The 23883-nt window shown below is 32.2% G+C and overlaps 1 protein-coding gene across 7 annotated transcripts in view; it reads right to left on the bottom strand.

The window, feature by feature from the left end:
* Window positions 1–450: 450 nt before the first annotated feature.
* tow (target of wingless) overlaps window positions 451–23883 on the bottom strand; it is a 38361-nt gene continuing 14928 nt past the window's right edge. For 4 of the 7 annotated variants that reach the window (XM_070641434.1, XM_070641437.1, XM_070641436.1 and 1 more), the window contains 6 exons: window positions 7069–7107; window positions 6529–6667; window positions 6189–6407; window positions 5415–5886; window positions 4733–4795; window positions 451–4671 (listed from right to left, as the gene is read on the bottom strand). In XM_070641434.1, coding sequence (XP_070497535.1) covers window positions 4498–4671; window positions 4733–4795; window positions 5415–5886; window positions 6189–6407; window positions 6529–6667; window positions 7069–7107 — 1106 coding nt within the window. In that variant the 3' untranslated portion in view covers window positions 451–4497. The remainder of the gene's footprint in view (window positions 4672–4732; window positions 4796–5414; window positions 5887–6188; window positions 6408–6528; window positions 6668–7068; window positions 7108–23883) is intronic. The other 3 variants (XM_070641439.1, XM_070641438.1, XM_070641440.1) reach the window with 3 other exon arrangements.

The raw sequence follows: 23883 nt of genomic DNA, 5'->3' as shown, positions 1-23883 counted from the left end.
GTTTAGGAATTTTTCATTTATGGCAGAAAGTTTTAGATTTAGAATTTAGAATTTTTTAGTCGCAAGATAGAAGATGTGCTTTATTGAGAGCTTTTATTGATGGGAGCTGTTTAGTTTTATGGACCAAATGAAATTCGGTTAAACAAGAATCTGAGACAAATATTATCTTTAGAATGATAAGATCAATCCGTACAGCAGCAGTCACGATGCCATGAGAGAACCCATTAGCGTCTTCTCGTCTTCTCAAGTCCCGAGTGGCACCGTACGTCGAGCCGTTAGGGCAACTTCGAGTCTTATCTTTAAGAAGACGACGAAACGGTTCTGTAGCGTCTACATTGTGCTGCTCGAGTAAGCTCCAATGTTAAGACTTATCGATCCTTTTTGAGATTATGTCAACGAGACAGCTATGGATATAAAATCTCTGATTCTTTTAATAAAATCTCGGATCTTGGTTATCACTTGATCAATATTTTAGGCTACCTAGTTAGTTTTCTAGGTTACCACTTTATAAGGACACCAGTTTTAGTGATCCAAAAACAGCTTCCATCAATAAAACATCTCAATCATCAGGAAATTTTTAGTTCCTTTCTTCTCATTTGTATCTATTGCTTCATTTTAGGAGGAAATTTATTAAAAAAGTTACGATAAATTTTTCTTTTAAATTTCTTCACATTTTACGTATCAAAAAAATTGTTTATAAGGAAATACTTTATTCTTTTTTTTTTGTTTTGCTTCCGTAAGGTAACAAACGAGATTCATGTTATATCATTTTCACTACAATGACTGTTGTACATTATCTGTCGTATAATATAAATTCATATAAACTAAGAATGATCTACAGTAATAATATGTATATGCATTGTTGTGTTTCGTGTACGACTTAAAAGTTAAAAAATATCAATCCTTAAATTTGTCTCTGTTTTGAGTACAAATTGGGATTAAAAACGGTTCCTGTGACGTTGATCTGAGTGACATGAAGAAAATCAGTGATAATAAGGCATTGAAAGTGATGCTACAGAGTTGTTTATTGACAAAAAGGCTGTAATTTGGTAAATTTCTGTAGATTGTGATCTTGGAAACTAGAAACTGGATTCTTGTTACTTCATGAATACAGCACTAGTTCATGTAATGTATAAATCCCAAAGTTTAATCAAAACCTGATCCAGTGATGGATTTTTGGTAGAATTTTAACCTTTCTTTGCGTTTTAAGGATCTGAAATCCAAATTTGGCTAACAGTAGAGTTGGGTCAAAAATTGAAGTCCGGCAGTTCCTTATAGTTTGTAAATTATAGTTCGTCCAAGGCTAAACCGTACTATACAGTTCCAGTGCCAAAACACACATTCAGCTCCTTAATCCCAGCTGATATTCTCATGTCACCCATCTCAGATGTGAGGATGAAAATTAAAAATTACTGGAACAACTAATGCATTTGTTTCTATCTTCAGCACTAAAGTAAAGTCTAAACGTACAAATTCAGTTAATAATCTTCAGTCTATTAAAAGATTTTTTTCTTTGTTAAATCTTCCTTAACCACTCATTTCACTTGAATTCATCAATAAATTCTGAATGTTTTTTTTAATCATACATTAAATTTAATTAATTAATTAGAAATATTGTTTTTGTAAAATTGTTTACGGTATTGATTACCTAACAGGAATTCTTTCATTTTTTTCATCTTTTAAATTAATTTCATTATTAATTGTTGAGGTAAGAAAATTATACATACATGTATGCTTTTTATATTATAATTAATTGTGGTTCTGTTCTGTTGTTTTTTTTATTTTTATTTTATTTATTTCATTTGAGTGTAAACATTTGGTTCTAATTAGGATGAGTAAAGTGGAAATAAAATATTACAAGCATTTGTGGTCGTCAGGTGGGCTGGAGAGGGGAAGAATTATGAGTCACGTAGGTGCAATTTAGGGAATTTATTCGACGGGAAGTGTGGTTGCTTTATTATTTTATTGTTTTATTGACTAAAGATCTTTTAAATGTTCAGATCTTTCGAGATTATAATGATGAGTCACTTCTATAACTTGTAAATGAAGGAACTTATCAGACAGATAATAACTGAATGAAAATATTAATAAATCAGATGTTTATTCTTTGAAATTCAATAATAGACTGAATATTTATATGAGGGGATTAACAACCATAAAAGGGGAAAACTCCTAATTTCAGTGGTGAATATAATTTGAATATTAAATGACAGTTGGGACATTTTCAACATAAACTGTTTATTCTTCTCTTTGTTCATTAGTTTTTCATCAATTCTGTCTCCAATGACTCACCCAAAAATAGAAATACATTTTCAGGGAAGCGAAAACTTATATTTGACCTGAATAAATTTGACACAATTTAATGAAGAGCGTCTGGAGTGCAATATGACTTTATAAATAGAACTCAAAATAAGCTTCATAACAATGATGATTGTGCAAATTTAGTATTAACATAATCAACACCTATTTAAGGCTCAAAATTATCCCAAAGAAACAACCCACATGTGATGAATATAAAATTTCATTTCCACTACTCATTCAACTGCATGTAAAGGTTTAATGTTGAGTATTTTACGTTCGAATCTATCAAATTTTATTATCATGATTATTCATTGATTCTCTTTCTAGAAAGGTTAACAGTATTTACGGATTATTGCTTTAAAAAAGTATCAAAAAATCATAAAGAAGAGCAAAGATTCTGAGGAGTTTGAAATGTTTTTTTGTAAAATTTGGTTTTTTTCACAAGAAATAGTAGAAAAAAGAATCTGTTCCACTTTGTTGATATCATTCTTCAATGTTTTATGAATTAGGAATTGTTTTCACATTTTTTTTATGTTTCTTTTTCTTAAATCTATTGTTATACTAAGTTTCTTCTCATTTCTCTTATTTTTTATTATTTTTTTATTATTATTTTTCATTTTTTTCCTTTTTTTGTCAAGGAAAATTTTTTTCTCTCTTTTTTATGCTTTTTTTCTGCATTCATGACTAAAAAGATACTCAACCGTAATTATTATGATCGTCATGACGTCTCACTTTGTTGTTAAAGAAAAGCTACAGCAAAAGTTCAGTGGCATAACATAAAAGAACAATAACAAATTGAATTTTAAATTCGTGGAAATTAAATTATGTGTTGCCTTGTTCACAATACACTCCACTGACAAATGAAGAATTCAAAGACTAATTTCACGAAAGTGGATTATATCTTTTAATGTATATATGTTGGATTTGGATGATAATTTTCTGATTCAAAAGATTTTATTTTAAAGCATTTAAGCTTCTGTGTTGAGTAATAAGTGGTTTTGAGGTTCTTAAACATTTTCACAAGCGATGCACATGATTCCATACTTGTGTAGTGACAAAAAATGTCGAAAATTAGTCAAAAATTGTCTAAATTTTCTAACGGTCTTTTGAAATTCAAAAATTAACTGTTTTTTCGTTTTTGAAAATCAAAATAACGGACAATTTCAACTTTTTTTTTTTAAAAAAAATCAGAAATTTTCATAACCGTCAATCAAATTTCAAAATTTAACGGTTATTAATTTTTTTGAAAATCAACATAACTCAAATTTCTATGTAAGTTTGGAAGGTTTAGTGTATCGACATACCCCTGATGGCATGTTTGGCATATCTAAAGAAGTAAGCATATTCCGAATTTTAAATTTCCCACAGGATTAAATACAGTCTAAATCAAACAGTTTTAATCCCTCAAATCTAAAAAATCAATAATTCTCAATTTCGCGTATACTTGTTGCCTTAAGAGCCTGAATTCCAAGTATTATTCCTCAAAATTTTGTTTAATTCATACGTCTCTCGGGAATAGAATTAAGGTATTAATATTCATCATAATAACATTTTCTCAGTAAGAATTTTTTTGAACATTTTCTCGAGATTTTCCTTTAAAATGACTTAAAGGTAAGAGCATTAACAAGAAGCCTCTTATGGAATTCAACCTGTTCATCTTGAAATAATCGCGTATTTTGATACAAATTCACAGCACACGAAGAGAAATATTCAAAAAAGGTTAAGATGCTTATCATTGACACATTTGGATATCAATTGATTATTATAGTTTGAAGACCATGCCACTTTCGTGATATCAATCCATAGATTCTTCCTCCTTCTCATAGACATTTATAACATTATTTATATTCAGTAAATATTCCATCTGTACAAGAATTTTATCAGGTCGGGCGAGAGAAGGTTCAATACAAAATAATGGCAATCAGGATCCAGATTCATCAACATTGATTCTTTGTCGTTCCTTCATATTAATTAGATTCATGCAAAGAGAGAAACTTTGTAATTTAATATATTTAACTTGCTCATGGCATACTTATATCAAAGTAATTGCAATGACATTTCTCTCATTGAAATGATGAAGATAAGCGTAATAGAATTGTAATAAATATTAAATAGATGAATGATTAATGGATTAGAGACATTGCATGAAGTATATAAATAATAATAATAATTTTTGCCTAATTAATTTTCTAAATATCACGATAGTTCTGAATTTCCAACAGAATATTGCGTTTCCAACGTTGGACGTCGAAGACCGGTACGGGTTTGGGAACGTAATGATGCATTTGCTGTTGTTTGGTATGCTCCTTGATACATTGGTGGACAATCTGCCTTTATCAACTCTTGTGTCTCACGTAATTGACGCTGCACCTAAAAATAGACGTAAATTTTAATGTAAATTTAATTAGGAGTAAATGATGTTGTCATGTACCTGCGGTGCTAAGCGATTGACCGATATTGCATGAGGAAAGCGCGGCTCTTGAGGTTGTTGAACCTAATGATAAATGTAAATTGTACTTTAAAAATCGTTATTTAAATGAGAATTTTTTGATAAATCATTTTCATGACTCTAATTAACATAAAAATGTGATTCTATGTACATTAAGGTTTAATTCCCACAGAAAATGAGAACTTTTTCCAAAAACATGATATTTAGGAGAGTCTTCATGACTTGACGCATTTTCCATAGCTGTAAACAATTTTTTGAAGAATTTAATTTGAATATAATGAGAATCTCATGACTGGATGTAATGCAATCTCATTTTGAAGCCTTTGAGACTGTCGTCGTCATGTCTGAGAAAATTTCCATCGAATTCTCTTAGATAGATTGATGGCAATTGTGTTAAAAACTCATCTCAGTCAAGGTTATGGAATCAGTCTATATCAAGACAAAGTGGATCCACTTCCTGTCCATAGCATGCTAAAACTAAGGGTCATGTGCGAATCTTTCTCATGAAAACTTTTCCTAAAAAGTTAATTTGGATCTTCCAAGAACGAACTAAAGAGATTTTTGGCATAAAAGTTTCATTTTGTGGGTGTTTGTGGATATATAGCAATCATGAAATTGATGGACATTAACAACTCATAGCAATTATTGTATATGATGATAATACTTGAGAATGTACAGCATCTCCTCCGTAAAGTGGCACCGCATTTGGCTGTGTAGGAAAATATGACATTTGAAGACACGCAATATTACGATTTGCCGTAGCTTGTGGAATATTTGTGGCACCAGGAATTGGCGGTGAATAATTGGATGACGGTATGACAGATGATCCAGACAATTGTCTTAATTGTATATTTTGCTGTTGCTGTTGTTGATATTGAGCGAGTATATGTGCTTGTTGCAGTGTCTGTTGTGGCTGTACACCATATGTTTGATGAATGATTGTTTGCGTCAGCAATTGTTGACGATTACTTGGATTTAATTCTATTCGTTTTGGACTGTTGATCGATATATTACCACTTGCAGCAACAGCAGCCGCTTGATTCGCTTGATGTTGTTGTAACTGCTTAATCATTTGCTGTTGCGTTAATAACTCAGCGCTAAGTGGTTGTTGGAATTGAGATCTTAACTGTTGTCGACTGCGTGTCCGTAAACGGCAATAAAAAAGTAATGTAATGATAACAATAAATCAGATTAGTAATCTTGACACGACACAAAACGATTGTGTATAAACAAGAGGACGTTCTTGTTAATTTTCGAATATCTATTATGTCTTTGGGGTCAATCATAAATGACGTCCATTAATGATTCGATTCTTAAAGCTTAATTGCTCCATGACATGTGATTCCTTAGTATTAAAGGAGCTTCCTCATTCAAAAATCTCATAGACAGCATGTATGAACAACCCAAACGACTATTTCATGCTTATATTAGTACTTACGTTAATGGTGCGCTACGCACTGGCGTGTTTTGAAGAGATCGACTTGTTGATGAACACATTGACGCTGAAAGACTCGCACTCTCCCAATGTTGAACGAGTGAATTAAGTCTTGCTTCCTCAAGGGCTATTTCAGTCTCACTATTCGAATCATAATCCGGACCTTGCTCAATCTTTTGATCAAGCATTTTAAAAAAGTTTTGCTGACTAGTGGAAATTTCTCTGCACCAATACAATGGATGATTATGCATAGCATGAGGAGAGATAAAAATAAGGAACAAAGGCAGAGAAGGAATTAAAACATTTTTATCATTAAACCAATGTCTATAAGCAATAATCTTACTGGCTTTGTAAAAGTGGTCCATTTTTCTTTAGAATAGGAATCATAACTTCATTGCTGTTTGGCTCGGGTGAGCTGCCCTCCGACAACTGCAACTCCTCATCGATTTTCTCCTTCTCCTTGTGTTGCTGCTGTTCATCTTCTATTTTTGGGTTTTTATAGGAATGGTTGATTTCAATTGTTGTTGTAGATATGTGGGTTTTATATATATTTTTTTGGTTAAACGAGAGCGAGATGCGTTGTACATACACAAAAAGGAAATGGAAGAAGAAATGAGATGAGAATAAGGCATGAGAATGGAAATAAAATTTTTAAATGAAATTTATTGTTTTTTTTCTTTGGTTAAGCACAGTGGTGGGCAACCTGGGTGCCGCGGTACACTAATGAAGGACCTAGAACCTTATGTATTGTATGGTTCTGGTCGACGCATACCACTAATATGTGTCGCGGCACAAAGGTTGCCCACCACTGGGTTAAACATTCCATTTCCGCAATGATAAGCAGTAGCCATAGATTTTTATGCGCGGATTAATCTCAACTTACTTTCTTCAGTATTCTCCTCCTCATCATCGCCAGAGTCTTCTATGTGCAATGGATTAACATCAAGTGGAACAAAAAAGACAGAAAGGAGAAATTAAAAATTTAAGAATAATGGCACGAAACACTATTAAAGGTATTCGGAAAAGCTTCATTAAAACTTATTGAGCATGTGGATACAACAAAAAAGAACACACAAAAGAAATAAAATAATGGAAACTTCTTCTTATTCCTCTCGTTCACTTGCTGTTTTGTATCACTTTGTACTTTTTATGCTCGAACGTACGTTTGCATCAGAGTAGTAAAAAATTAGATCATGTTTCTGATTACATATTCATGATTTTCAATCAAATGATATGGATGAGTTAAAGTGCCTATCAAAAAAATGAGCCTATCATATTGCTTTATTGTGTAGAAAAATGGGTTCCTTGATTGATATGATAATTTTTATAGGAAAAAGGATGTAAATAATAAAAAGTTTTTGACATTAGACTGTATCTTTTTTGGAATCATATGTGTAGACTAGGGTTGGATGACCTTGTTGAGATTTCTATTGGAAGTCAGAATAGTATGTTGTCTTTGGGGGTTGTTGGCAAATGACGTCACTTACTATACAGAGAGCTTACTAAAATTTACAGTGGATCAATCTACGAACGGCATGATGCAGCAAATTTCAGTTCTTCTGCAATATGTGCCAGAAATATCCATTACATAGCTTTTAATCAGATTTGAGTCTTAAACTTGAAAGCTCCCTGCAGACTAGAATAGAGTACGGACCGTACAAAGCAATATCAACTTTAAATCTTGAACAAGCACGTAGCTTTATGATAAATGAATCCTTCTATTTTAACTACCGATAACTCTCTGCGCTATTGTTGAAGATAAAGCTTGAAAGATGATCGAAATGATTTAGGCGAAGATATAATGATGTAGATAAAGCTGGAAATAAAGCTTATACCAGAATCTCATCTCACAAGCAGAGGCACAATCGATTTTATATCCTTAGGCTTAGAAACTTGATTGTATCAGACAGTATCAGATAACGGATTAATAAATATTTTACTTTGTAGCACTTTGATGTGGAAAAATGTCGGCATTGCTTAATTTGAATGTTGTGGAGCATTGTACGAATCCTTAGCATATCGACAGCAGTCTAATATAATAACTGGGAGTTTAAGATCTAGTGGGAATCGAACCTACGGACTCACAAAAGAGTGATCCAGATTACTGGTCTGAGACCTAACCACTCGGCCACAGGTGCCTTACTTTCGCACAGACAGATTCACCTTCATATGCCTCTATACCCAAATTCCACTCTTCTCAGACACCACACCAACTTCCATTAAATACCCTCATTTATAAAAGGCAAGAAGACTTAATGAGAGAGTTTATTGACAATTCCGTTAAAGGTCACGAAGCCGAAAGTTGAACACTTTTTGGTACTTTTTACACCAGACAAATAGAAAAGGAGAAGTCATTACGGTACCCAAAAACAAAAAGAACAACATTATCAACACGGCGCATTCCATTTACTCATTACAGCATTTACAAATTAAATTAGACTGTCAAAATTTTAATTAGATTTATTTCACAGAATATGCTGTGCCTTTGTTTGCCAAAAATATCCAAAATTGTGTTTATTGAAGATGAATGTTAATGATTACATACAAAACTTTCAATTCCTTTAACAGGAAATACTGAAAAGATTTTCATTTCAATTGTTTTTCAGCACTGACTTAAACAAAAAAACATTATTTGAAGTCTTTTACAAATAGGAGAAAATGGAAATAGCATTTACAATGTAGTAGGCCATAAAAGGAGAATGGAAATGGTAAAGTAGATTGAATAGTAACAATATTGTTCCTATACGGAAGTAAAGCTAATTGATCTCATGCATATTGTGTGAATTGAATAATATTGTTTGAGAACCTGTTGCATCTGATGCATTAAAAATGAAGGGGAATAACTTTATATCCACTAATTAATACAGTAACGCAGAAACATTTTCATTTTAATAACGAAGGCATAGCTGAAAATGAAAATTAATAGATTTTTGTGCTAGCTACATGAAAAAATACAACAACAAACATGTTGAGCTTAAGTACATTTATATCCGTCAAACATGTTTCCTATCCTACACACAAAACTTGTTGCTTTTTTCCTGCTTTCAAACTTTATGGTTTCTCACATATAGGTACGGAAAACTGTGAATGAATTGTATGAAATTTTTCATATTCAACTAATTCGTCTGTCGTCCCTTCAAAATAGAAATCTATCTAATCCAACGACGATTAATAGCTACATATGTTTTCGAACAAGCTGAACTTCTCACGGTAAAATTGAACTTTTTTTTATTGTCTGCTAAGTCTTCTGTGTACGCGTAGCACATTCAAGTGTATCAGAAATGAAATATACATTCCAATATACTTATTAGAGACATTGAAAAAGTCAGAGCTGTTGTCTTGGTTCCCTTACATAGATATTGCCATTGTCTAGGCCAGTGCCTAGCAACACATCATTTATTTTGAGATTTTATTTTGGAAAGTCGTTCAAAAATTGATGCTAATGAAATTTTATACTTTATTGGAAGACTGTATAATGTACAGGCCTCGAGATATTTCTAGATTCCGATGGGCAGTCAATGATGTAAATTCAGACAATTATGTAGATTAGAAGAATTGACTTACATTAATCAAAATTTTAAATATAGAGATTGATAGAGACGATGTAGCATATGGAACTTGAAATTATTTACTGATGACAGATGTGGAAGCATTGATTAATATAGAGCTTGAAGTCACCTTGAATTTCATTTGGAGTCGATTCGACTTTTACATACTCAAATTAGAGTCGACTTTAAGCTCTGGATTAATGTACTACATTGAATTATGATTTTCGACCTAATAGATTGGTCAGTTCCTAATACAATTTTAATTTAATTTTATGTTCAGACAGTTTTAGCCAAAATTGAAAGTGATTTATGACTCAATTTGTTCTTCTTAATAAAAACTTGGCACCTGTTTCAATCAGGAGTAGAGGCGTATCTAGTGGGGATTGAGTGTTCTTCTTTAGAAAATTTTCGGGTAAGTCTTAAATGCACAAAGGGGAAGAGGCCCTTAAATCATTATCAAAAGTCAAGCCCTCCTGATTTTTCCAAGATTTTTCCTTCAAAAAACTAACTGCATTTCTCATTGAATAAACTAGACATTATAACAAGTTGTCCAATCAGGCACAGCTCTTCTGGCTCATCACATTGTGTGGTTTCACATCGCATAGTTGGATCCTGTGTCAAAACTCTATAGACATTTGAATACCCTGACTTCATTCCTGGAGTATTAATCACCTAGCATACAGAATTTAGTAAACTCCAGTACTGTGTTTTCATTTTTATTCAATAGGGTAAAGAATATAATTTTTGTGGTAATTCCAATCTTCAAGATTTTAAAAGTTCACAACTTTTCACGTGTTAGTTCTTTTAGGACAATTTCTTCGGCAAAATATTAAGGAAACAAGGAAATTTACTATAAGCTATGCAAAATTTATCCTAAAATAACAGTTTTCGTGAAAAACTGATTTTATTAGTGAATATAATTTTTGTGGTAATAATAAATTGAGGATTTCTAGCTTAATTCTTCAAGGAGATTACCTAAATTTATTAACAGACTTATATTCAACTTATTTGAGTTCAATTTAAGTCTGGAAAGTACGTGGAAAATGATAAATTAACTAAAAAATATTTGAAAAAAATTTAACGAATTTTTAAATTTTAAATAAGATAGGGGAGCATCAACCTTAGGGTAATCACCCAAAAAATCTCTTAGAAAAAATACCACAAAAATTATATTTTTTTACCACAAAAATTATATTCAATGTTTACATATTTTAAATGTGTTTTTTTAGTTAAACTAATTAACTTTAACTGTTTAATACTAATTATTGTGAAAATATATGGTTTGTTTTATCATATTAGTCCACTTCCTAAATGAATCAGTGATAATTCCTTAAGAAAATATTTAATTGAAAATTGTAGTAAAAACTTGAATTTTTAGGGTAAATTTTTGGATCGATAAAACTTAGTTATAGTAAGGTAAAAGCTCCATAAAACTAAACATATATCATTTTAATAGCATTCTTTCATAATTTATTTAACTTTCTGGAAGTGAAAAGCAGTTTAAAATAGAATTTCCAAAAAAATGTCAATACCACAAAAATTATATTACCACAAAAATTATATTCTTTACCCTAATTACAGTAAGAACAGTACTGTCCTTTAGAGTGTCTGACCCTTGACAGATCCACATAGACAAATCTCAAGTCTAGCCACAACAAACCGACCATCAAACAACTCTGATAAAAATAAGAATTATTGTGTAAAGCAGGTGTTGAATTGATCATGAACACTTGTCGTTCTTCTCTCATTCTATGCCACCAACGCCGATATCATTAGACTATGAGGTCGTTCAAACGGAATGAATGAAAAAAAGAGCGGAAAGAAAGGTGGAAAAAATATTTTTATTTCTCCTGTTCCGAAGAAAAATCGAATAGAAAAAGGTATGCACACGTATGTTTGTGTCAGTAATCATTCAATATATAGCCACACGTATAATTTCCTTTATTACTCATCCATCGCGTGCTCAAATGTGCTCATGCATGTAAATTATAAGAAGATATTTTTCTAGCATGTAAAAAGAAATTTGTGAAAAACTTTCAGCGTCAGCATCCCGAACAGATGTACAAAAAAAATAAATAAATAAGAAGTATAAGAAATTAAGTGATATAATGTACAAGTTTGAGTATGAGAGAGGAATAACTTTATCTTTATGACACTCGCCATTCAACAATAAATTTTCCCCGCGAATAAAAAAAAAGGCATGACGAAAGGAACACCATAAGTACTTGACTTTGACGGTGGTTTACATTTTACAGCATTTTCTCTCAAGCTGCTCATTTCTACTTGAGTAAAAAAAAGATGAAAATGAAAAAAAAAAATCAAAAGAATCCCATTTTCATTAAATATACGAGAGATACAGTAAGAAGAAGTAAGTTGGGAAGCCAATTCGACTTTAATGAGATTAGTGCGATTTCAATTAATGATCAAGAGCAGCTAATACACTTGGTGAGTACTTTAATAAGACTAATATCTGGAATTAATACTTAATAAATTTAATGAAATTTCATTAATAGTAATTTCATCAATTTCAAGCACGTTAGTTCACTTAACAGCAATTTCACTGTAGTAGGATTTTCTATGCAAATCTATAGCTTACTGAATTTTATATTTTAATCAATTTTCTTACGATATGGAACTGAATTAATTTGAATACAATTTTAGTTTTTCATTCAAAAATACTTATGCAAATGTATTGACAATATTTGAGCATCTGTAATTGAATTAATGAAAGTAGATTTTTGGAATAGATTCATAGTCAAGTGTTTATTTGGATTTTCACTGCTGTTGGTCTTTTGAAATGGAATTAATGGAAATGAAATATGAGTTTGTGTTTTTTAAGCTTTGAATCGCTGTACAACAAATCCTTAGAGGTGTCGTAACAGATAAATGTTCATGGATGTTCATGTATTATGCTTAGTTATTCGTCAACTGTCGTTTAATATTTGAATTATATTTGAAACTACAATCAATTGATTTTCCCCTAATAAACATAGTTGCTGACCCCTTCGTATAAATATATTTTAGTCAGATTTAGAATTTCAAAGAATAAACATCTCATTTATCAAATATGTAAGGAACTTCTTCTTCTAATACTTGTCAACAAATAATTATTGTGATTTACACTCCAGCAAATCAAGTGACTAACTATCAAGATAAATTCCTTACAAACATTGTGATACTTTATTCTAAAGAAAAGTCTGCTCTGACCTAAATTTCAATTACAATGTATGAATCTTTTAGTCACTGGATCTTACAAAGTGTAACAAAAAGTACATAATTGCAAAATAACAAGTTTGTGCAAATATCACATTCATCATAAAATAGTATTTAATTAGATATAACGAAAGTGTTACAGGAACTAAATGGTAAATCATAGATTGTTCAGTTTCCAGGTAATTAATTGAATCACGTAAACTTTTAATTACAAATTTTGATGAAGATCTAGGAACCTAAACAGACAATGACCTAAATGAGCATGCTACTTGTCTATTCGGGATAGTATTCTGACCTAGATCTTTAAACCTCAAAAATTCTAAAAATATCATATAAATTGACAACCTGCCCTTAATTCTTTAAAATCGATGCTAAAATTCCCGTTTGGATCATTCAGTAAAACCAACAAAACATAAATATTAAAAAATATCTCAAAATTCCTTGAAAACGACATCATTCAATGGACATTATGTCAAAACATAGATTTTTGATTCTGAATTATTTAAAAAACCACAAAAATAGAGGAGGAAGAAGAAACAAAAATGAAAGTAAACAAACACATTTGCTTTTAGATTTGTAGATCTCTAAATTGAAATGAGAATTGTAATCATTAATTAATTAGATGCTCTTTCAACACTCGACCACATTTGTGAAATGAAAAGCAGGGAAAAACAAATGTGAGATGATCTTATTTATGGCACGAACGTCTGCCTATCTTTTCAATGAAATCATGAGAATGCAGGCAATCATTATATGTTTATGTATAGTTTTTCTTTTTCTTATTTTCTTACAATATTTTCACAGTTCTAGTCGGTCATCTGACAGTAATTTAAAGTGGCTTACAACGAGATAATGAGTCGTTATCTTTCAACACATTTTCACCTCATAAAAATGTTATTTTCATTGGCTTAAAAAGTAGTTAAAAAATAGAGAAATTTTTGAGAGTGTTAAGATTCATTCATAAGTAACGTCCTACTTAGTAGAAATTTGTAAGAAAATCTTAGCAAATTGAAGAATTTGGTCTGAATACGAAAGAAGAGTGTTGTAACGGTCATTTGAGATTTGAATAATATTTATTGTACATAGTTGAAAACCCCTTTTTATACAAAAGTTCAGTCTGTTTTTGAACTCCGAAGAATAAACAAACATTTCATTTATTTCCTCATTTAAATCTATTAGGAACTAGTTTTTAATCAAACTACATTTACCATTCTCTAAGCTGACGTTCCTGCTGCCTGTTCCAAAACATTACTATTGAACTTAACAGAACAAAATTGAAAAATTGGCAAACTTGCTAAATTATTAGAAATAGCTCTAAAATCAAGAAGAAGGAAGTCTACAAAACTCCAATCATCTTATGGACTTCATACATAAACAAATCCCTTAACAAAATATTCAAACTTTATTAAAAATCGATAAAACTTGATGATATTTATGTATTCATTATAACTTTTATTATCATGTTTATTTTACATATCCGAATCTATAATGAAAGTTTATTTCGATCTTTGTTCGGCTACTGAATTTTGTATTATTATAAATAATATTATTCCAACTGCTTCTTTTCTCTAATAGATCAAAGTTATCTCATCCGAAACAGAAACAATATCTTGATTCCTTTTGTAATTCAAAGAACGTAATGTATTGCCATATTTTCATGCATGATTTTATAAATTCCTCGTACGCAAATATTGATGGTTGTGTCACACATTTTCTCATGCCTTAAAGCCTTATTCTTCTTTACTTCATTGATGACATTACATATTATGTACACTTTTTTTTTATTTTCAAGTTACGATTCGTCTTTCACACAGTGATATCGCGTAAAATGTCAATAAGCAGCCAAAAAATATTATTATATACAAGAAGAGGAATGTGGGTGTTGTGCGGATGGAAAACATGTTTAATGTAAATTTTTTCTCTTGCTTCTTTTGATGCCATCACTCTTTTTCCATATTCTCGCACAGATATCTCGAGTCATATGGATGTTGATGAACAAAATTAGTAGGAAAAAGAGAAAAAAATCAATCGTCTTTTAATCTTTGTGTGAGACATGAGAAGGAAGCTTGTTTATTTTAAGGCATGAAATATGTTGAATTTTGATAATTGTATTCACGCTAATGCTGAATATTTGGCATAGTTTTAGGGTATTTGAATGAATTTTGATTGTTTAAGTTTATAAATATTTTTTGGATCTAAATCTTTTTGCCTTGACAAATATCACTAAATTTTACTATCCTTGACATTCTTGACAAATTTCTTGTGCCAATTCATTAATCAAACTATCAAACAATGAAGAACTGAAGAGTTTTTCTAAGAAAATCAAGATCCAGTAAACAGAATTGATGGATGCTGTGAAAAATTGCTTTTCAAGCTGTGCAACATGCAGTTTGCATTCATGCATCACTCTACATCTACAAATCGCATCATTTGCATTCATCATTTGCCATGAAACCAAATTCCCACCTCAATTTACACTAATGCTCTAACATATCATCAATCCATCGTCAGAATTTTGTAAGCCGTAAATTCTTCAGACTAATGCACCTCTAGACATGTGCCAGAAAATAAAAATCGTTATTATTTTAACTATTATGACATCAAATAAACATCAAACATATAAAGAGATTGATGGGATGAGGAAAGTTGAGAAAATGGACACAGCATTCAGACAGTAATTATTGAAAACATGGCTATGCACCAATTACAGACGTTGACAAATTTCATTTGATTGATGATTTTTTCGTTCGTAAGTGAAAAAAAAAGTCATTAATGATCGCATAAAAAATATATTATATCACACGGCATGTTGCAGACTAGCTCTTCATCGTCGAGATCAGCCGTTCGACAGGAACAACAAATAAATGAGTTAGAGAGATTGAACGAATATTTTTTTAGATAGAGTTGAGGAAAATCGATACAGAAAAAATTTATTGTTCCGTTGTGCCAATTTTTTATAACTTAAATGATGTGACTGTAGCAGATGCGTAGCTAGGATGTGATTGTATCGAAGGCGTAGCTAAGATGTGATTGTAAGAGAGGAGGGAGGGGAGTTCTTTTTGACAATTTTAAATTGTATAAATTGCCAAAATTTGGGCGATCCGCAACGACACACACCCTCCATCGCTGAGTACATCTCCGATGTGACTGTGACTCATGACTCATGACACATGATGTGACTATACCAGTGGCGTAGCTAGAAATATGTGGGGCTGGTAGGGAGAGTGGTTGGTATTGCTTTGACACCTTACCAAATTAATATTCATGAATACGCCCACGATACCCAACTGTACACATGATACATGATGTGGCTATACCCAAGGCATACCCAAAAATATGTGGGACTTGTAGGAAGGGTGGTTGGTGTTGCTTTGAAGCCCTACCAAGTTAAAGAATTATATGAACTAAAACCGACACCACCCTCTCCAAGCTCCCCTGAATACGTCCCCGATATCACTGTACACATGACACATCTGACGATAAATATGTGGATGGGGGTAGAAATGTGTTCGAGATGAGATTTCGTGATGAAAATAATGATTTTTGACACTGTCGTTTCTATTAATTGAGTGAGGTTATATTGTAATTGGATAACATGCAGACTAAAGAGTTTAAATATGATTTATGTAACAAGTCATTTCTGCTGACTAATTGATTACAATTAGTTTTTTATTGCACGTACTTAAATAGCATCTCGAAAATCTTCACGACTGTAATTTGGTTTCACAATTTATGTTTGAGATTCAGAAATGAAAATAATCAAAAAAACTTCTTCGTGCTCTTATTTGAAGTTTATATTCTCATAGGAAATAATTTTCATTAACTGCGTCACTCCTTAAGTGCTGCCTATTAAGCATTTTTTACATTTTCATCCTTCTTCACAACTGAAAAATGTGCGATTTTAATTTCATATAAATCATTGTCAATTGACAGTTTCATTGTTTTTCTTCCTCTCTCCTTCCTTCATTCTAGTCAGTTAAGCATACAGCACACGAGTTGCTTGAAATTCATTCATATATCTTCTTTAAATATAACTTTTGCTTCGTTTTTTTACTTTCTTTTCGTACTTTTAGCAATACTTTATCTAACCTTTTTTCTTTTCCACTTTATTATTGTACTTTATATAGCTTTATGGATTGAAATAACACTGATAGTTTTCGATTCTGTTTAGCTATACTAAGGGGGAGATAAGTGATTTGTGAGACATTTTGGCATGGTAGTTCGGTGACTATGAAGCAGATCTAGATGGAACTTTCCACTTTACGGCGTATAAAATGCGTCCAGCCAGAGTCCCACCAAGCTGAAATTAGAATTTCCCTCATTTCTTTGTCTTGTCTTTTCCGGAAGAACTCAAAGTTAACTCAAGTCGATTTTACATACAAAATTCAAATCGACTTAGAGATCTGCGTACAAAGTTTAGAATATTTATTCTTAAGAATGTCAGCTTAACGTATGGACAGAGAATTTGAAAACACTGGGTGACAGCAACAGCGTCAGATTTAAAGCGTTTTATTGGAACCTATGCTCCACATTGAAACATGGATGCAGTAAGTAAGTAAGTACAGTACAACAATAGATTTCAGGGGACAAAAGGCTCAATGTGGCAGTCATTAGGAAGTTGACTACAGAGTTGGAAGTCTAAAAGAATTATAAAAGGATTTCTTTGCCTGATTTGTGTCTCTCGGGTCCAAATTTGACATTAAAATGTAAATTTTCTAAATTTCTTACAGACTTTAATAAAATGAAGAAAATTCAAGGTTGCTCACAAATGACTTCCAATCTTCTATGAATTTAAGAACCAAAAGCAGTTTAGCCTTCCACAAACATTCTAATTTCCCAGAAAAAATGCGTTTTAATGTCATCCAAAAGTTAATATCAAATAACAGCGACTAGACCCGAACTTTACCCAGATCTCACAAAAAATATGTTTTTTTGTAGAAAGGCACATAAACGACAGACAGGAAGGTTAAAATGTAGAAATGAAAATAGAAGAAATACGAGGGAAATTGTTTGCTAACAACAGATTAATATTATTATTGGGTTCATATTTTATTGGCTGGATTCCATTTTTTTCCTCCATCTCTCCACTCACCGACCGACATTCTTTCCATCATTTTTTTGTTTGTGTGTTGCTGTATGCTTAATAAACTTTATCCAAAGATAAATTTTTGTGTGTAAATCGAGACAAGACATACGGATTAGAATATATTTGCCTTTTCGTTGTTGTTGTTGCTGCTTTTTGTGGGGGGATTTAAAAATATAATTATATGTATAAACCTCATACAGCTTTACTACAATTCAGTGCCTCGACACCACGATGAAGCTTAAAGTATTAGCAAAATTGTTATGTTCTCGTAGATCATGCACGATATAGTAAAATAATCCTAACAATACATTTAGAAATTTTAAGAATTCTATACGCTTTCACTTCCATTATCATTAAGCATTCCCAATAGCTTACTTGGCATGCTGTCTCCTATGATACCAGATATATAGTCTGTCTTTATAAAAGAATTCTAAGGAAAATTGTGAATGATGTAAATACTTTGTATGAAGTTCTCTTTTTTTTGTGGCATAGAAATGAAAAAGCTTTTATTGGAACTCTCTTGAATAAATGTAGGGTGTCCATCGATTTTTTTTTATGTTTTGTGAAATATTGAAGATTATCTCATGATATAAAGTGATTTTGCTTTGTGCAATTATGATGATGGGTCGTTCATAAATGACGTCGATTTAAGGATGCTTTGCTACTGTTCTACAACCTTCTACTCTATTTTACTATCAGATCCAAATACATCCAAGTTGCTTGTCCTATGGGCAATGAAGAAGATCACATGATGGCGTGGTGACACCATGGTGCTTAATTCTAGTCAAGGGATCAGCCAGAATTTTGAACTTTTTGGACGAAATGCGAAAATTTTGAAGGTTTTCAGGATTTTTGTCTCCAAAAGCCCTAATAAATTAAAGAATCCAGAACAAGGAAGCATTTACCCGCAAACTTCCTTACTGAGCCCTATAGAGGTGTAGGTTGAAGTTGTATCAGACGACAAATCGGATCAAAAACCTTAGAATTCGGGAATATGGCGTATAGCATCAGTATGCTCAAACTTCTTCCCCTTTAAGTTTCACGTCATTTACGAACAACCCCCAAATTATTGAACGGATATAACTCACGTTTTTTTTTCATCAAAGTATATATCCATGATTTATGTGTTGTTGCTAGGTTCTTGACATTTTCATATTTTTTGTCAATATCCAAGACTTTATGAAGACTCCAGTGAGAAATTGATGGATAGACATCCCACTTGACTGAAGAATATTATGCTGTAGAAAACATTGTTCACCACAGAAATGTCAATAATGAACAATTTATTCCAAAACTTTTCTAATGCATTTGTTATGGTAATAGAAAAAATCTCTGACGTCCAGCTTTGTAACCACAGAAGATATTTAAAACCATTAGGAATATCAAATCGGATTGGCAGATGTTGAAATGTTTTCCAAACAGCATCCAAACCTGACATTTAAATGAAGTAGCTTAGCAGCCACTTGGTGAAGTGAAGTACTTCCTTAAACTTGAGCTGATTTTTGTTACCAAGGGCAACATCAGTGTATGGACGCTATTTCATCAGTCACTTGGAAGCAGCTTCAAAGCGGACGTCGCTTAGTTCCAACAACTATGTCTGTTTGACTGCCGTCTGCCGATTTGTATACTTTTTGTATTATTTACAAAATTCACTTGAAAGCAATTTTTTTTGGCGCGCAAAATCAAAGCAACCTTGATGAAAAATAATAACAATTTTTTTTTTTGAAAAGTCACACATGGACGTGTCATCGAGACAGATATAAACATAAAATGGACAGCGTTGCCTTAATAAATAACACATTAATGTATGTGCTTGTAAAGCGTGGAGAATGTAAAAATATCAAATATAAGAAATCATAAAAATCATTGAGGCTATTTTTATTAAATATCAAAAATGAATTTTTCACGATTTTCAAAAAGAAAAGCGCGAAGATTTTTCATCTACATAAATAAAAATACAGGAGGATGGAGAGAAGAATGAGAAATGGAAAGATAAATAAAGAAATTATAGAAAAAAAGAAAAAATCTCATCACATACAGACAACAGTGACATATTTGCTTGCTGTGCTCAATATGCTTTAAGTGAGTTCGAGTGTTGTTGGAATTATGTATGTGGATCAGTGGTGGGCAACCTGTGTGATGCGACACACTAGTGTTACGCCTGAAATTTCCAAGAAATGTCATGAATCGCATGTTTTGATCGTCGTGGCTTCCCACAAGGTGTGCCGCGTAAAAAAGGTTGCCCACCACTGATGCATACATTCCTTTTTGTAACAGCATGAGATTTCCACGCCACTGTTTCATCAAAAAGTTAAACATATATTTTTTTTTTGTATTTTTTCCCACTTTCTCATTTTCTCCAACGTTTATTTATTTAGGCGTTAAATATTATGAAATGGAAATTTTTTCACAGCTCTCATCATCATCATCAGCATCTCATTCTCTCACCCATATTATATATCTCGAAAAAAAACGCAATAAATGAGATGTTGAAAATTGTATAGATGAAAATGCTTTTAAAAATATATTAATAAGGTCATTTACTAAAAGAAATATGAATCATTGACTTTTTGGACGGGGTCATTCACTTATTTTGTCTGACCTGAGCGGGATGGGAAATGATTTATTATCATCATTTTTCCAAATTATGTGAAACGTGACCCTGAACGTGACTCAACAAATCACTTCTTCAGTTCTAAGGATTCAGTACGGTAAATAATTCCTACGAATTTAAATCCCTAAGAAGCACTGGTTGTTGGGCTTCTAAATGCATCGTTGCTTACAACAGTATATAAAGTAGTAAGAACGGCACGCTGTGGCAGATTTCATCTATTGCTATAATAAAATAGGGTTTGTCCAAATTGCAGGCCTTCAGACATAAACAAAGCAAGCCAGCAACCTTGGACTCTTTAAGGTACGGTCGAAATCATCATGCCTGCATCCTTGGGCAAACGTTAAGTTACCCTTAAAATCTACAGACGTGCGCATTTAAAATGTAGACCTACAGTTCTTGGCCAAACCCTTTCAAATAAAAACAGACGTCATGGTGTTGTCAAGGCACCTCTCCGTCCTGCCGTCTACATGATGACGTAACAATATCCCAGCGACTACATTGTGCTGCTGTGGCTAACCTTTTAACAATCCCAATAAAAATATTTATGTCCAAATAGGTCAGAAATAGCGTCTAAAATTCACATTTATTAATAGACATCAATATCATAATAATAATCCATAAGATATTTAAGTAGATGTTTAAGACAGTCAATGGCCCAATGAATATTATGACGCTCTTCACTCCAATCGATACTCATTTACGACAACAACATATTGATTGAAATTATGTGTATTATCAATACACTTCTAATCCTTTATTATTCTATTTATAGCCAACATATATTTTTAACATTCAGAAAGGTACTCTTATCACTCTCATCGTCTGTCTGTCATCGCATTGAGTTTTTCGCATAAATGAGTGTCTCAAAGGGGAAAAAGATTTATCGACTTGATTTATGAATCAATTTGTAACTTGGATGTCTCATATGGATTTGCTTGATTACGATTTTTTAAGGATTGAGCATGCTTATTTGTGGAATTTTACATGATTGTCCTTGAATCATGCTCGCTTCTTTAACTCGAATCTTCAAGATTTAATGACAAAAAAAAGTTTCATGACTTGAAAAAATTAATAAGTTTTGGCGCCAAACTGAAGCTACATAGCAAAATTCGTACCCAATTCAGATCAAGGATATCCAAAACCTCATCGTATCTTGTTAAATGGGAAGAAAAAAAAGGTCTGAAATTTATGTGATAAAGAACAGCGACGAGAGAAGGGAGAAACCACAAAGTTCATCTATTGTAAAGCAGATCCAGTGACCACAGGGTTAGCAAAAACATTAACATTAACCAGTAAAAAATAGCACGGGTCTGGAAAAAAAATATCAACAGCTTTGCCTTTAATCCTAAATGTGAATAATAATATGGTGAAAATGCTCTCAAGTCATTTGCATGAAACAACATTCTAAACTCCCTCAGTCATCTCCATCATCTCATCTGTGTATGAACAATGATAGATCAGATGTTAATATAAATAATTCTCGTTGGCTATAAAAAGCTGCCGTTGTGTGAAATGTATGAAATCTACAGAAGTGACACTTCAAATGAGAAAATAAATTCATATTTTTGTGTCATATTCATAAGAAAATTACAGAAGTACTCGATCTTATCGAGCGACATCAACAAATTTTTGTCCCAGAGAGCAGCAATTGGTTAAAATCCAAATCACTTCCCTAAAATTAAATGATTTTATAGTATAACGGTTTTTTAGAATTTAAGTTTTATAACGGTCGATAAAAATTTAAATTTACTAGAAGCAACGCTTTAAAAGTGCTTTTCTGTTGTTTATGAAATGGAAAATCATGAATTAACGAACATAGAGATAGTTTTACGCTTGTAGAACAATCAATACAGGACTAACTCGATAGCACAGAGCTAATGCTTCAAACTAGAGCTTTCTACGATGCCTGGTTTCCGAAATCTCAAACCTTATAAAGCTTGAGAACCAACCAGCCACCAAGCCAGTCAACTAGCCAGCTAGTTATTCAGTCAACCAGCCAGCCAAACAAAATGTATTATTAAGCTTCCTTGCTTCAAAAATGCGCTAAAATTTATAAATCTCATAAATTCAAATTGAAATGGGCAAAGACAATCATGTTTAACATTCGTAGAAGATGAGATGAATGAGTTATGGCTGGAATAAGAACAAAAATGCAAAGTTGGTTTCTTTTGAAAAATGAAAAAAGTTCACAATGCAGACGACAAATTCCTTTTCTTATTCATCCTCGTCTCATCCTCACAATCTCATGGCTGATGTGATACCGCCACATTTATACCTTTCCTTAAGTCTTTAACGTACATAAAAAAGGAAGAAGTAAGCAAGAATAATAGTAATAATAATGAGAAAGTCGACTGGCAACATGGAAGAATGTTGAGGCCGGAAGCTGTTATTGATTAAATTTAAGCAAGAGAAAAAAATAAAGCACAGCTCAGCAGTAAAGAGAAACTTTTTTTGCTCTCTCTTTCCTTGCCTTTTCACACAGTTTCATTACATTAACTCCATTCAAATGGCAAAATGGAAGAGCACAAGAAAGTTTACTTTAAGAAATTAAAATAAAAGAAAGTTCAGCGAAGATTTCTTTAAGGCAGGGATGGACAACCTGTGTGTCGCGGAACTCTTGTGTGGTTTTGAATGCCATGAACAGCATGAACTGTCCGGTATTGGTTGCAGTTGACCATCAATGTGGACCGTGGCTTTCCACTAAGGTGGACCATGCCACAAAAAGGTTGTCCACTCCTGCCTTCAAGATTAAAAAAACTCTTGAACTTCTTCGGATAATACTTTACTTAAATTGATACACAGACTTGAAAGAACAACAGCAGGAAGTAATTTACGTTTGAAATTTCCATGTCAGATGGAGGAAATAAGAAGAAGCAGCATCAAATTATTATTGTTGTTACTACTCTTTTTTATTCCATCATCACAGACATTCCATCCACCTGTGAGCATTCCTTTATGTACACATCTCGTGCCATGAATGACGTACGTAAAAGTATGTAAACAAATTAGAAATAAAGATCGGAATATTCAACGTCTAAGCAGTAACAGATGCAAATGCTGTTCAAACAGATTGAAATGAGTGTGAATGAGTAAATTTTGACATACTTCTGGCATTGTTGTTGCTTCCAATTTTCAATCGATCGATCTAATTTTATTTCATTACATTTTAATGCTTACAATACAGTCAGTTAAAAGCTTCATGTAATTCCTTATGACAACTAACTGTAAGACTATAGA

This window comes from Chironomus tepperi, unplaced genomic scaffold (genome assembly GCF_022539635.2).
Source record: "Chironomus tepperi strain 1889 unplaced genomic scaffold, CSIRO-AGI_Ctep_v1 contig_244, whole genome shotgun sequence".
NCBI classification, from domain to species: Eukaryota; Metazoa; Arthropoda; class Insecta; order Diptera; family Chironomidae; genus Chironomus; species Chironomus tepperi.
This window is presented reverse-complemented; position numbering and strand designations above follow the sequence as displayed.